This window comes from Vipera ursinii, assembly GCF_947247035.1.
Source record: "Vipera ursinii genome assembly, chromosome: Z".
In the NCBI taxonomy this organism is placed as follows: domain Eukaryota; kingdom Metazoa; phylum Chordata; class Lepidosauria; order Squamata; family Viperidae; genus Vipera; species Vipera ursinii.
In genome coordinates, this window is record NC_139517.1 from 29592180 (window position 1) to 29605196 (window position 13017).

The window sequence follows — 13017 nt, forward strand, 5'->3', positions numbered from 1 at the left end:
ATTTGGTCCCTGTTTTATGATGATTAGCTTTTCTATACCAATGGTTTTCAAAGTGTGGCCTGCAAACTCCTGAGAGTTCAGAGCCTTTCATGGGTCTGCGAAGACAAGTATTTTTAAATGTCTTAGTTTTAATTCATAAATTATCAGTAGCTATAACCCACCTAAACAAAGCTTTTTGAGATCCTGATTTTTAAGAATATAAAAGGGTCCTTAGACCAAAACGCTTGACATCCTCTGCTGTATGCAACCCTCATACTCTGAGTTAGAGCTTTTAATTTGATATTCTACTTAGGCAACAAAACAGAATATTCAGTGTAAGACATAAATGAAATAAATTCTAAAGATCCTGAAATGTTAAATGTTCCTGCAAGTAAAGCTCATTATTTATGTGTTATGTATTGGGCTTGTGGTACTTCACCACGTGTGTTGCTGGAGAGCTAATGGCTCTCCAGCAACCCAGACAGGCTGTCTCTGGTCCTGCAATTGGTCAGCCCCAGGCGGCAAGCGCGGGTTCAATCCTATTGGCTGCTACCTTAGGGCTAGGCTATATAATGTCATTCTAGCTACCTTGAATTTATAAGCATTATTATTTATTATTTTGTTATTATGTTATTATGGCTGTTGGGAGTGATTCATAAGTCTTGACTGTTGTCAAGCTTATTAAGGGAATTATAGCCTGATCTTAGGAGGGAGGGGTGTTATGTATTGGGCTTGTGGTACTAAACCACGTGCGTTGCTAGAGAGCCTTAGACAAGCAGTCTCTGGTCCTGCAATTGGTCAGCCCCAGGCGGCAAGTGCAGGTTCAATCCTACTGGCTGCTACCTTAGGGCTAGGGCTAGGCTATATATTGTGGCTGGGTGCGGCCCAAGCTCAAGTACAGTTCCAGCAAGAATAAAAGAATGAGTTTCTGTGTACTCAGCTTTGTGTCTTCATTCCTGCTCACCAGAGCCCATGACTTAACATTATGCTTAATGTTTATTTTTATGCTAACTGAAAATCACTATTTATTGATATAAATTAGCTCAAGCTGAGCAAGTATAGTAAGCAACCCATATTAACCAATATAGAAAACATAGTTTTGGGAAGTGTGCTCCATGGTTGTCTCTATGATCTGTTTTTGTCTTAAATCTGAAGAGAAATTCATGTTTTAATCACAGTCTTATTGGGATGTTGGCCCATAATTGTCTTTGAGGTTATTCATCCCTCCTGTTCTCTTCACTCTCCCCATTTATTATTTTTATGAATATCTCAAGGTGGTGAACATACGTAATATTCCTTTCTCCTCCTGTTTTCCTCACAACAACTCTGTGAGGTGAGTTGGACTGAGAGTAACCGACCCAAGGTCACCTAGTTTTCTTTCATGCATAATCCGGGAATATAACTATAGAATATAGAATATAACTATAGAATATAGAATATAACTATAGACCAAACTGGACGCATTCCCAAACTTCCACTTCGTGCAGAAGTCTCCTATAGTTTTATAAAACGTGTCACAATCCTTATTTCGCATTCGTTCCCTCTCTTTAACCGATTTTCATATCATCTGTCTTCACTATTGCCTCACGAGTTTCTCGAGGCATAGCCCCAGAATTTTGTAATCTGATACACTACAGCAAATCGCAAGTTGTTGGTGAGATGAGAACAAGGCTGATGGTGACATAGAAATAAAATAATATAGCGCAGCTTCCCTAGTCGGAACTATTGTGTGCTATTTCTGTTTCTAATTTGCCCAGAAGAAGCAGATTAAATAGCACAGGTGAAGTGGCAATCACAAAATCTAAGCGAACGACTTTTAATCTTTATAGCAGGAAGAGGGGAACCTTTGAACTGTGGCATCAGTTCCTGTACGGAACGTTTTGTACAGGGACTTTAAAGCGATGCTCTAACGGACCAAGGAGGACCTTCTGGTAGGAACGGGATACGCCAGTAATTCCGCCCTATCGCAAGATGGCGGCGGGTAGCGGGAGGCGGCGGGGAGTGCTGCGGCTGCTGATGCGGATCGGGTCGGTACTGCTCACGCGTTTCCCGTTCTGGCACTGTCTCAGCGGCCTTCTCCTCAATGCCGAGCGCGCCGAGGTTCGCCGGTGAGTAAAACTCTTCTTGAAAGTTACTATGCCTCTGAGCGTGTGCAGAGGGTAATTGATGCCAGCCGTCTCCGTCCATTTACAATCAAGAGGCAAATTCTAAGGTCGGGGAAGTCAGGAGTCCCGAATCATCTCACGTGGAGAAGTGGTGGGAGTCTATGGATGTAACATGGGAAAGAAAAATAATGCTCAGGTGGGCGAGAAGGTGTTCGTGAGAATGAATGGAGTGGGAGAGTGGCTTGGGCTTTCATACTGGGGCGGGGGGGGAAACGGAGGGGTGGAAGTCTCTGGCGGACAGTGACAGAGTGGGCATCGTTAAATAAAGCTGAGTGTATGCTGGGATAGAAGGGGATCAGGACGGTAGCCGGAAATGGTGGCGGGATTTCATGATGGGCATCGGTGGATCACGCAGGGGAATGATTGGATCTGAGCGCTGGAGAGGAAAACGGAGGCAATTACAAGTTTAGAATAGTATTTCTTAGACGTTTTTCTCTCAGGACTCTCCTTCCTTTCTGGGAGGACCCTAAAAGAACTTCTGTTAGTATGGGTTATACATAACAGTATTAACAATTAACCTTGATGCATTTGTTGGTGCTACTGCATCTCACAATTGTTTGATGGGATTTTAATATTGTATTATTTTCAACATAAGCTATCAAATAATTTTGATTTCACAGACTCCTGAGATTCTTGAGGGACTCTTGAGAGTTCTCAGAGCTTGCTTTGAGAAAATTGATCTAGAACAACTTTATCCAGCTAGGTAAAGGTTCCCCCGCACATGCGTGCTAGTCGTTTCTGACTCTAGGGGCCGGTGCTCATCTCCGTTTCAAAGCCAAAGAGCCAGCGCTTGTCCGAGGACGTCTCCGTGGTTATGTGGCCGGCATGACTAGACGCCAAAGGCACACGGAACACTGTTACCTTCCCACCGTAGTGGTCCCTATTTTTCTACTTGCATTTTTATGTGCTTTCGAACTGCTAGGTTGGCAAAAGCTGGGACGAGTAACAGGCGCTCACTCTGTTACATGGCACTCGGGATTCGACCCACCAAAATGCTGACCTTCTGATCGACAAGCTCAGCGTCCTAACCCACTGAGCCACCATGTCCCCTAAATTTGTTGTGAGCACTGATCAGTGGAGAGCCTGTTGTTTTGGAAGTGAGGCTGGAGACATCCATAAATCAGTCAACAACTGGCTAAAATTGTTTGGACTGATTGCCATGAGGGGATTCTGTTGCAGGTCTTGCTTCTTGAGTAATATGTAGAATGTGACCAAGTATCAGACCACTTCAGTGATAGCTGCTATTTTATAGAATACCTTTCCCATGGAGCTGTGAATGGCTTTCACTTTCCTGGCATTTTTGTAAATGAGTTGCATTCCAGGACACATTTCTATAGTTAAATGAGTTTTACTGCACACTCATGATGCTGTGTAGATAATTATTAATATTATTGTAACAATTTGTATTTAGTTTTATTATCTTTTGACTTTGCTGTACCTGATCTAGCCCATCAGGAATGGGGCATGGTGGTGGTGCTGATGGTGATGATGATATAGAAAATAAAGATAATAGCAATAGTAATAGGCACCTTCGGTGCCTAACAGGAAAATGATTTGAACATCATTTGTATTGACAAATCCACCATCAGCCAATTGCAAAGGCAGCATTACTTGGAACAGCTTATATGTTGTGATATTACTTTTAACACCAAACGACCTACCCCAGGTCCTTGGGAACAACTCAATAGGTGGACCAAAATGCCATATCTAGTGTAAACATTTGGCTAACTGTTCGACTAATCATAATAATATAAATGGATCTTTTTAGTGGCTCTACAAATCATGATGCCACTTTTGTTATCTGTTAACTGCCATCTGAAGGCTACTTTGTTCTCTCAGCTTTATAGTAAATTTCCTGCCAACTATGTTTTGGGGTAGACTATTGTTTTGAATAGATTATTAATGCCTTTGTAATTAATGCTCATTGTAATCTGTCTTTCATGGTAGCCTTGCAGATTGACTTACAAAGGCTGGTTATCTGTACTTCAGCTGCCTTGTGAGAATAGGTGAAATGCGAAGCAGTATAAACAAAAATAAATATAAATTATATCAACTTATATTTGCTAGTCAGAAGGGAAAAAGGGCACTTTGTTTCTTGTACTTCCAAAGTTAATAATAATAATAATAATAATAATAATAATAATAATAATAATAATAATAATAATAATAATTATTATTATTATTATTATTATTATTATTATTTGGAAGGGACCTTGGAGGTCATCTAGTCCAACCTCCTGCTCAGGCAGGAAACCTTATACCATTTCAGGCAAATGGCTGTCCAGTCTCTTCTTAAAAACCTCCAGTGTTGGAGCATTCACCACCTCTGGAGGCAGGTTGTTCCACTGGTTAATTGTTCTAACTGTCAGGAAGTTTCTTCTTAGTTCTAGGTTGCTTCTCTCCTTGACTAGTTTCCATCCATTGCTTCTTGTCCTGCTTTCAGGTGCTTTGGAGAATAGCTTGACTCCCTTTTCTTTGTGGCAGCCCCTTAGATATTGGAACACTGCTATCATGTCACCCCTCACTCTTCTCTTCGTTAAACTACACATACCCAATTCCAGCAACTGTTCCCTATATGTTTTAGCCTCCAGCCCCCTAATCAACTTTGTTGCTCTTCTCTGTACCCTTTCTAGAGTCTCAACATCTTTTTTTACATCGTGGTGACCAAAACTGGATGCAGTATTCCAGGTGTGGCCTTACCAAAGCATTGTAAAGTGGTATTAGTACTTACCTTAGGTTGCTTAGAGATGATTCCTGGTTGCCACAGGTGATCACACCTGCATTTGTTTACATGCCTACATGAGGCATCCTTAAACAATTAAGTAGCTCCCAAAATATACTGCTAAATATATGCATCTCTTATCAGTATTCCACTGAATTACAGAGGAATATGAAATAAAATTGAAAAGAAAGCAAGGAATGATAGAATGTTGATAAAATAATATCAAAGAAAAGTTATGTAAAAGAAAGATGAGGTATGTGGTTCAGAAATATTCAGCTCATGGTTAGAATATTATTTTCTCTCTTCTTAAAGTTCATGTCAAGGGGTTCATGGTAGTAGTTTTTAATAATGAATTTCTTAACCTTTGTAATTGCCTGTGCTCTCCAAGGCTTAATGCTGAATTTCCAGTACTGTAGTTTTCAAACATATTTAGGGTCTAGTGACTATTAGCTTAAAAGCTTTTGGCTTTTAAGAAAAAAGTACAGAAATGTTGTAAATTCCAAATGGGGTTGTATTCTTTGGAAATTAAGGCCAAGTTGTGCATGTATGTGTGTACCACCCTCTCTTGTGCCGTGTTCATTTCTTTCAGTTTTCATGGAATAATTTTTTACTTTTATTTCCTTATATAGGAAACCAGACATCCCTGTCCCATTTCTCTACTTTGACATGGGTGCAGCAGTTTTATGTGCCAGCTTTATGTCCTTTGGTGTGAAACGCCGATGGTTTGCTCTGGGGGCTGCTCTCCAGTTGGCTATCAGCACCTATGCAGCATATGTTGGAGGCTATGCACATTATGGAGACTGGCTGAAGGTGAAAAAATTATCTGCTCCATTTTTGGCATTCAAAGTCTGGTCATAGATCTGCTTTATCACAAAATTAACTTGGGCTCAAGTTGAATGGTTTGTCTATATTGGCATTTTTTCCTTTAATTAGATTCTGATGTTTTATGTCTAGCACCTTTCAGTGTTAGCAAAAGAGGATCTTCAAAAATATAACTGTGTAGTTAAGTTGCTCTGTAAGTATGGTTGGTGGTTTCTAAATTCGATAGATACCTAGATAGCTAGATAGAGACAGACAGCATATATTTTATGCTGGAATAATTTTTCATTTTATAGAGGTGAAAACATCTCAAATTGGATTACCTCTCTCTATCAATCAGTGAAAAAAATGAACACATAACTTTTCCTCTGACAATATTTGGCGGCTTAAGGATCTCGCCCTATTGAGTCCAATATCTGGATGATCATATTAAACTATGATTCAGTTTAATCAATGATTAAAGGCCTGGAGATTAAAACATATGAAGAATGGCTGCAGGATTTGGGTTTGGCCAGTCTAGAGAAAGAAGGACTAGGGAGGGAATGTGATAGCAGTATTCCAGTATTTGAGAGGTAGCCACAAGGAGGAGGGGCTCAATTTATTTTCCAAAGCACCAGAAGGCAAGACAAGAAACAATGGATGGAACTTAATCAAGGAGAGAAGCAACACGAGAACAATTAACCCAGGGGAACAGCTTGCCTTCAAACATTGTGGGTGCTTCATCAGTGGAGGTTTTTAAGAAGAGACTGGACAGCCACTTGTCTGAAATGGTATACGGGCTCTTGCTTGAGCAGGGGGCTTGACTAGAAGTCCTCCAAGGTCCCTTCCAGCTCTATTCTGATTCTACCAAGCCTATGGATATTAGAGATATTAGAGCAGGGGTTCCCAGTCTATGGGCCATGGCCCACTATCGGGCTGTGGCCTATTTGCAACCGGGCCGTGTGAGTGGTGGGTGCTCACAGCTTCACTTTACAGAAGTAAAGCTGTGCGCGCTTGCACCTCACACAAAACCATCATCCTCCCATGCCAGGCTGCCAAACTGGAAAGGTTGGGAAAAGTCCTAGGACTTTCCATACATACTCTTACCGGATAGGAGGGCACTTTCCTGTTCCAAGAGTACGTGCAATCTGGAAATTTCCTGGATACGCACTTCTTGAAAAGCAGGCAGCAGCTGTGGCCCTGGGGAACTTTCCTCAGCTCCTCTCATACATCAGTTGTACACTTTCCTAGATTGGGAAGCCCTTCAGACAACAACCTCAAGGTTCAGCTACTACAGTGTGCTCTACATAAAGGTATCCTTGAAAACCATTTGATCTTCAGCTTGTCCAGAATAGAGCAGTTTTGGTGGTAAGGGGGGCAGGAAGGGGGGGCTTAATGTATTCATGTGACACTTCTGCTTCACTAGCTGCACGGGTTGCCAGTATTCTTCCTAGTGTGATTCAAGGTGCTGATTATTACCAACATACCTTACCTATAATAAGGGCCAGTGACATGAAAGACCTTGTCTTCAATAGATTCTGCCTGGCTGGTACATGCTAGCAGAGTTGGTGTGCTCTGCATCTCTTCATTAAACAATGTCAGTCAGAACTCAGTACAGATACCGTCTCTGATGCTGTGCTTGCTCTTTTGAATAAGACCCTGCCTGAAAACCACATGGCTATTATCCTGTTAGTGTTCTGTAAAACCTTGAAGACTTGGTTGTTCTCCTAGACTTGGGGTAGGCAACCTCGGCTCTTTTATGACTCATGGACTTCAACTCCCAGAATTCCTGAGCCAGTTATGCTGACTCAGGAATTCTGGGAATTGAAGTCCATGAGTCATAAAAGAGCCGAGGTTGCCTACCCCTGTCCTAGACCTTGATGTGAGACAGATGGGGCCTCTTGGGCATGTTTGCTACTTCTATTTTCTGTTTGTTTTTGTTCCTAGATGCTATTTTCTTCTTTTAGTGGTTTTTTATGTTGTTATTTGTGAACTATCCAAGCAGTTGGAGTCTGGTTGTGCCCAAATTGAATTAATCAATAAATGTATATGATTGTTTGTTACCCTGAGGCTGTACAGAAACAGTACTGGCTGTTATTATATTGATCAGTTAAATATTGATTAATTGTTTTCAGCTTCATAATTATTTTTTATTTGGTGTCTTCCATTATCAGATGTTGATCAAACATGAAGAACTTGATTTAACATGCAATATGCCTACATTATTCTTCTAACACTTTTTGTTAATTGTCATTTCCCTTTATATTCAAATCCTCCTGTATTTAAACCTGATAGCTATATTTTTGGTTGAGCACAATGAAGTATGGTTAATGGAAAATTATCTCTGTGCTGTGAAAAGAAGGGATGACAAATATATAAACTACAATTTGGGTGCCCAAATTTAGTAGCCACTTTTCATCTACCAAAGAAAATTATCAGTACCAAATCAGATAAAGTTGTGTCTTCAGAAATATATATATAGAGAGAATGTTGAGGTCAACATCAAAAATGTATAGTATTGGGGGGTATTAATAAAAAACAGGCATTCCTGTTTTTATTAATTGGCACATTTTGTTTACTTTGCATGACACAGGTGAGAATGTATTCACGAACAATAGCCATAATAGGTGGACTTCTGATCTTGGCAAGTGGTGCTGGTGAGATCTACCGCCAGAAACCACGGAACAGATCATTGCAATCTACGGGGCAAGTTTTCATTGGCATCTACCTCATCTGTGTGGTATGTACATGAAAAGGATCTGAATCGTCCTTCTCTTTCTGTTCCATCCTCTCACAGGATTAAAAAATAATAATGAGACAGATAGTGGACATATACCACGCACCATAAGTCAGGGATCAAATCAGAAATCAGCAGTCCTTGCAGATGGTGAACAGTCTCACAAGTACTCGTGTAAATGTATACAGACATACAGAGAAGTTAAGAGCTTCTGTATTCCAGTAGAAGAGAACATTTGTAGCTCAGGGTTCAATTGTGGAGCTTTTGGAGTTCTCTGAGGTTATTTGTTTGCAGATATTTCATTTCCCAGTTAAGTAATATCATCAGTGCAAGTAACAAAACATCTGCTAAGCAACAACTAAACTCAGAGAGCATTAAGAACTCCACAAACTTCATACAGAACCACAGAGCAGGGAGAATTATTCGTATATGGGTAGTCCTTGTTTAATGACCCTTACTGAGATAATTTCCATCACTAAGTGAAATAATCACTAAGTGAAACGTGACTGCATGGCTTAGCAATGGCAATTCTGATAGTCCCAGTTGCGGTTGTTAGATGGCAGCTGCACTGCTGTTAGCAAGGATCTCATGCTTCTCCTACCCTCCACAAATTGCCGGCTTTGTCCCGCTGCTTCCTCCCCAGCTGGGTCTGGCAAACTGCAGATGAGGCTTTGCCATCCTGTCACACTTGTCTTGCTTCAACCCAACTATTTTACACACACACAAACACACACACACACACACACACACACACACACTTCAGTTATCTTCCTTTTTGGCTGCCTTGCCTTCTGTCATCATCTACTGCTGCCTCCCCAGCTGATCTTTGCTATGGAGGCCTCACAAAACTGTTGTATAGGACTAATAGTGGGAGGAACAGCAAAGGTCATCTGGGGATGGGTGTGTGTGGAGCGCAGGGTGCAAAGCGTTGTGAAGGCCAGCAGGTGCCTTGTCTGGTTATCAGGTCAGCAGTGGGAGAAAGCGGTGGTGGGGGAGGAGTGCAGGGTGGCAAAATGGAGGACAGCCAAAAGGACAGAGAATAAGGAGATAGATGAGTAAGAGGTATTAGATTTCTATTGGAAACTTTCGGATGGGAGGCTAGAAATCTCCTATTTTTTGAGATCCTACATTTTAAGATGAAAATAAATAAGCTTCTAGAAATAATTAATTTCCAAAATTATAAATAAAGAATAAATAATTTCCAAAATTGTTTCTGTAGTTTCTGTCCAAAATTGTCTTCAGTTGAAATTGAGCAGGATCCTTTATTCCAAGACTTATGAGTATATATCTTGAAATATGTAGTCAACCAACTATAGGAAAAAACGCCCCCCCCCCCCAAAAAAAAGTGGAATAGGTCTGACCCTGAAAAAACAGTCTGATGCAAACAATAAACATTCATGTCCCACTTGGAGCTTAATAAATCCAGTGTGGGTTTCCTAGTAGTACAACATAGCAGTGATTGAAGATAGAGAAATTACACAGAAGTTTACATCTGTCTCCCAATTGGTACACCTTACAGAAGTGTTAGGTTAAAGTTTGCTGTAAACCAACATTCCAATTTATTCTTTTCAGGCCTACTCTCTTCAGCACAGCAAAGAAGACCGCCTGGCCTATCTTGGTGGTATCCTGGGTGGGGAGATCCTCTTACAGCTTCTCTTCGTTCTCTACGGTGTCCTTGCTCTCTCCTTTCTGTCTGGTTATTACATCACCACAGCTGCTCAGATCCTGTCGGTAATTCTCCCTCTGGTCATCCTCTTCATTGATGGCAATCTTGGCTACTGGCACGATTCTCGCAGAGTTGAATTCTGGAATCAAATGAAGTTGATTGGCCAGAACGTTGGAGTTTTTGGGGCCTCCATCATTTTGGCCACGGATGGCTGAGCATCATCCAAGGGACTTGAGGAACTTTGCTTGATTCCAGGCCAGGTAGAGGAGAAGACCTCCAGAGAAGGGACTGGCATGATTTTAATTAATTGCTTATTTATTTTTGGTTTTATTGCATTGTTGAAACTCTGCTCCTTTCCTCCGGCAGCTGAATGAATTTACATTCTTTCTTTATAATACGGGGTCATTTCTGTGTTTTTTTTAATTTTATTTTTGTCAAGGACAGTTCAGCAGCTGTCCTATTTCTTGAACGATAGAAAGTGAAAGATTTAGGTCTTTAATTACATCTGTGAAGGTTCAGGGTTTTAGTGTCCCTTAGTAGGATTGATTTATATTTTTCCCTAAAGTTTCAGAAATTTAAAGAAAATTTGAACAAAATTTTCACTTGGTGTCCTGCTGGGCTGAAAAACACTCCTGGGTTGAGTAGACAGAGAAAGAGATAGTTTGACTCATTTTACTTTGGATTGAAGAGTATGACTATGATGGTAGCGGTTGTCACAGAATGTGCAATTTTTTTATATCCAGTGAGGCTTGTGGCCATTGATAATTCTCAAAGAGGTTAACATAAATGGTAAAATATATTTGCGTTGGTTGACTTTTACTCTACCTGTATGAACACATTTGTAAAACTGTATCATACCCTTCCAGACAGTCCAAACAATGACCGATTAGGTAAAATATTTTATTCATAATGGGTTTAGGAGTAAATAGAACCTCACCCCACCCCCAGTATTTACACATTTAGTGTATCAGCTAGGATGCTAAGAGGCTAAGACCTCTTACTGCTGAAACTGGATGGTAAAAGGAAAGTCTGATTTTGTAATTAAGTTCCTATAAAACATGTCATTTAGATTGGATTCCATCAAGCTGCAAGTGGAGAAAAAGAAATTTGGATATAATTTTCCTTGATTTAGATGCCTCAAATTTTGTGGTGCTGGAACTAATCAGGATGGACAATATTTGAAATGGTAGACTGCCTCATGATTTTTTAAATTATACCCCTGTCTTATGACAGAAAATGATGGAGCGAATGTGCAGTCTGTGATTTTATGCTTTTTTAAGGAAGAGAGCAGGAATGGGAGGCCCTTAACTCCTCTCTCACCTTCCCTAAATTTTGGAAACCCCACTTTTCAGGCTAATTTTAGCTCATTTTTAAGTACTTTCCTTTGGAGGAAGATTAAGAGTGGAGAATGGAAGTGAGAGGAAAAGCACTCCTGTACCTGTCCTTTCAAACCTCCGTAAATGCTCCCAAATGGCCATTTTTTGCACCATTTTTTGAGATTTTAAATGTGGGAGAAAATGGGAGCAGTTTGTCTCCCAGAGGTATCAAAATTTGGAATATGTTAAAAACCTGGAATATGCCAAAATCCAGGAAAAATTGGCCTGTGAGATAGCAGTTTGCGACCATTATGGGAGATGAGACTTAAGGACGCAGGTGGGAGTGAGAGGCCTGTGAATCCACCACTTCTACCAAGGGCAGATGAAAGACATAGAGCCTCAGATCACTGGCCCAGATTTATATCTGTGAGCAGTGAAGCTGTGGAAAAAATGAGATAAAAATGACTGACATTGGGTGGAATCAGGGAGTTTGGGAATAACATAATTTGGATGAAACAAGATTATGCTTGATACTGAGGACTGCAGGAATAGAAGAAGAGGTTTTCTCAAACATTTAAACTCTTCAAAATGTTAACCTCTAGAAGAGGTGCTGCCCAACAAATATATTGATTTCCCCCCTCATTGGTAGATTATGTTACTAGAGGACCAGAATCTGCAGAGTCAGTGAAAGCAGTAGGTTGCCATAATACACGCTTAGCCACCTCCATTCTTGCCCCAGTTCTGAATCAGGTTCTCTTTCAGTTGACCACATGTGATCTAGACACAGTAAAATCCATTACTCATAATAATATTTATGCAGCTTTTCCTATCTGTATAATTATATTCTTCAGGCCAGAATATACTCAGACTGCTTCTTTCCAGAGCACATTTTTGACAGTAACCTTGTCTGAAATCTTAATTTGCATTTGGAAAAATCCAGTGTACATCCTGAGGTGTAAGGATGGAATATTTTTATTCAGAGGATCTCAAGGAACTTACTCAGGAATCATTGGTTTAGAATCCAGCACCATAATGGGTTTTTATATGTATTCATTCTCAAAGGAGAGATGCAGGAATTTGGAAAATGCCATTCTGGAATCAGCCTACTTCAGCTGTTTTAGCCATACACTATGTTGCCTTTTCCTCCTCATTGGCAGGTAACATTGATTTGCTGCATTTACAGGGTTTCCTAATCCGTATTCTGCATTTGGAAGTTTAAAAGATAATAAACACACTTTTCTATTAATGTATCTTCTTTTTATTCCCACTGGCTGTTTTGTTTCCTTTCTTAACAGTTTGCTGAACCCCAGTAGCTCAGTTGTTAGCAATGCACCAACAATTGTACGAAGTACAATTCTTCTAGACAACTTGAGCAAGAAAGATAAGAGAGACAACAATTTGTGTTCCCAAATTCCAAGATCATTTATATATTTACAGATCCTTTATTATACAGGTAGTCCTTGAAATAATAATAACAACAACAACAACAACAACTTTGCAAATCACATCAAGAAACTGCAGCTTCCTGCAATAACTCCAGCAATGCTACAAAAAACTGCGCTACTTGGAACATCTTACATTTTAAGGAGGTACCTAGTTGATACCTAGGATGCTGGCAGCAACCCGTGTCAATC

At 40.3% G+C, this 13017-nt stretch overlaps 1 protein-coding gene across 1 annotated transcript; it reads left to right on the forward strand.

Moving 5' to 3' along the window:
• Positions 1–1950: 1950 nt before the first annotated feature.
• TMEM101 (transmembrane protein 101) lies at positions 1951–12751 on the forward strand (the record flags this gene model as incomplete). The annotated part of the gene is made up of 4 exons (XM_083378609.1): positions 1951–2087; positions 5496–5676; positions 8258–8404; positions 9974–12751. The coding sequence occupies 4 exons, from the start codon at positions 1951–1953 to the stop codon at positions 10280–10282; spliced, it is 774 nt and encodes a 257-aa protein (XP_083234735.1). The 3' UTR covers positions 10283–12751.
• Positions 12752–13017: the final 266 nt, after the last annotated feature.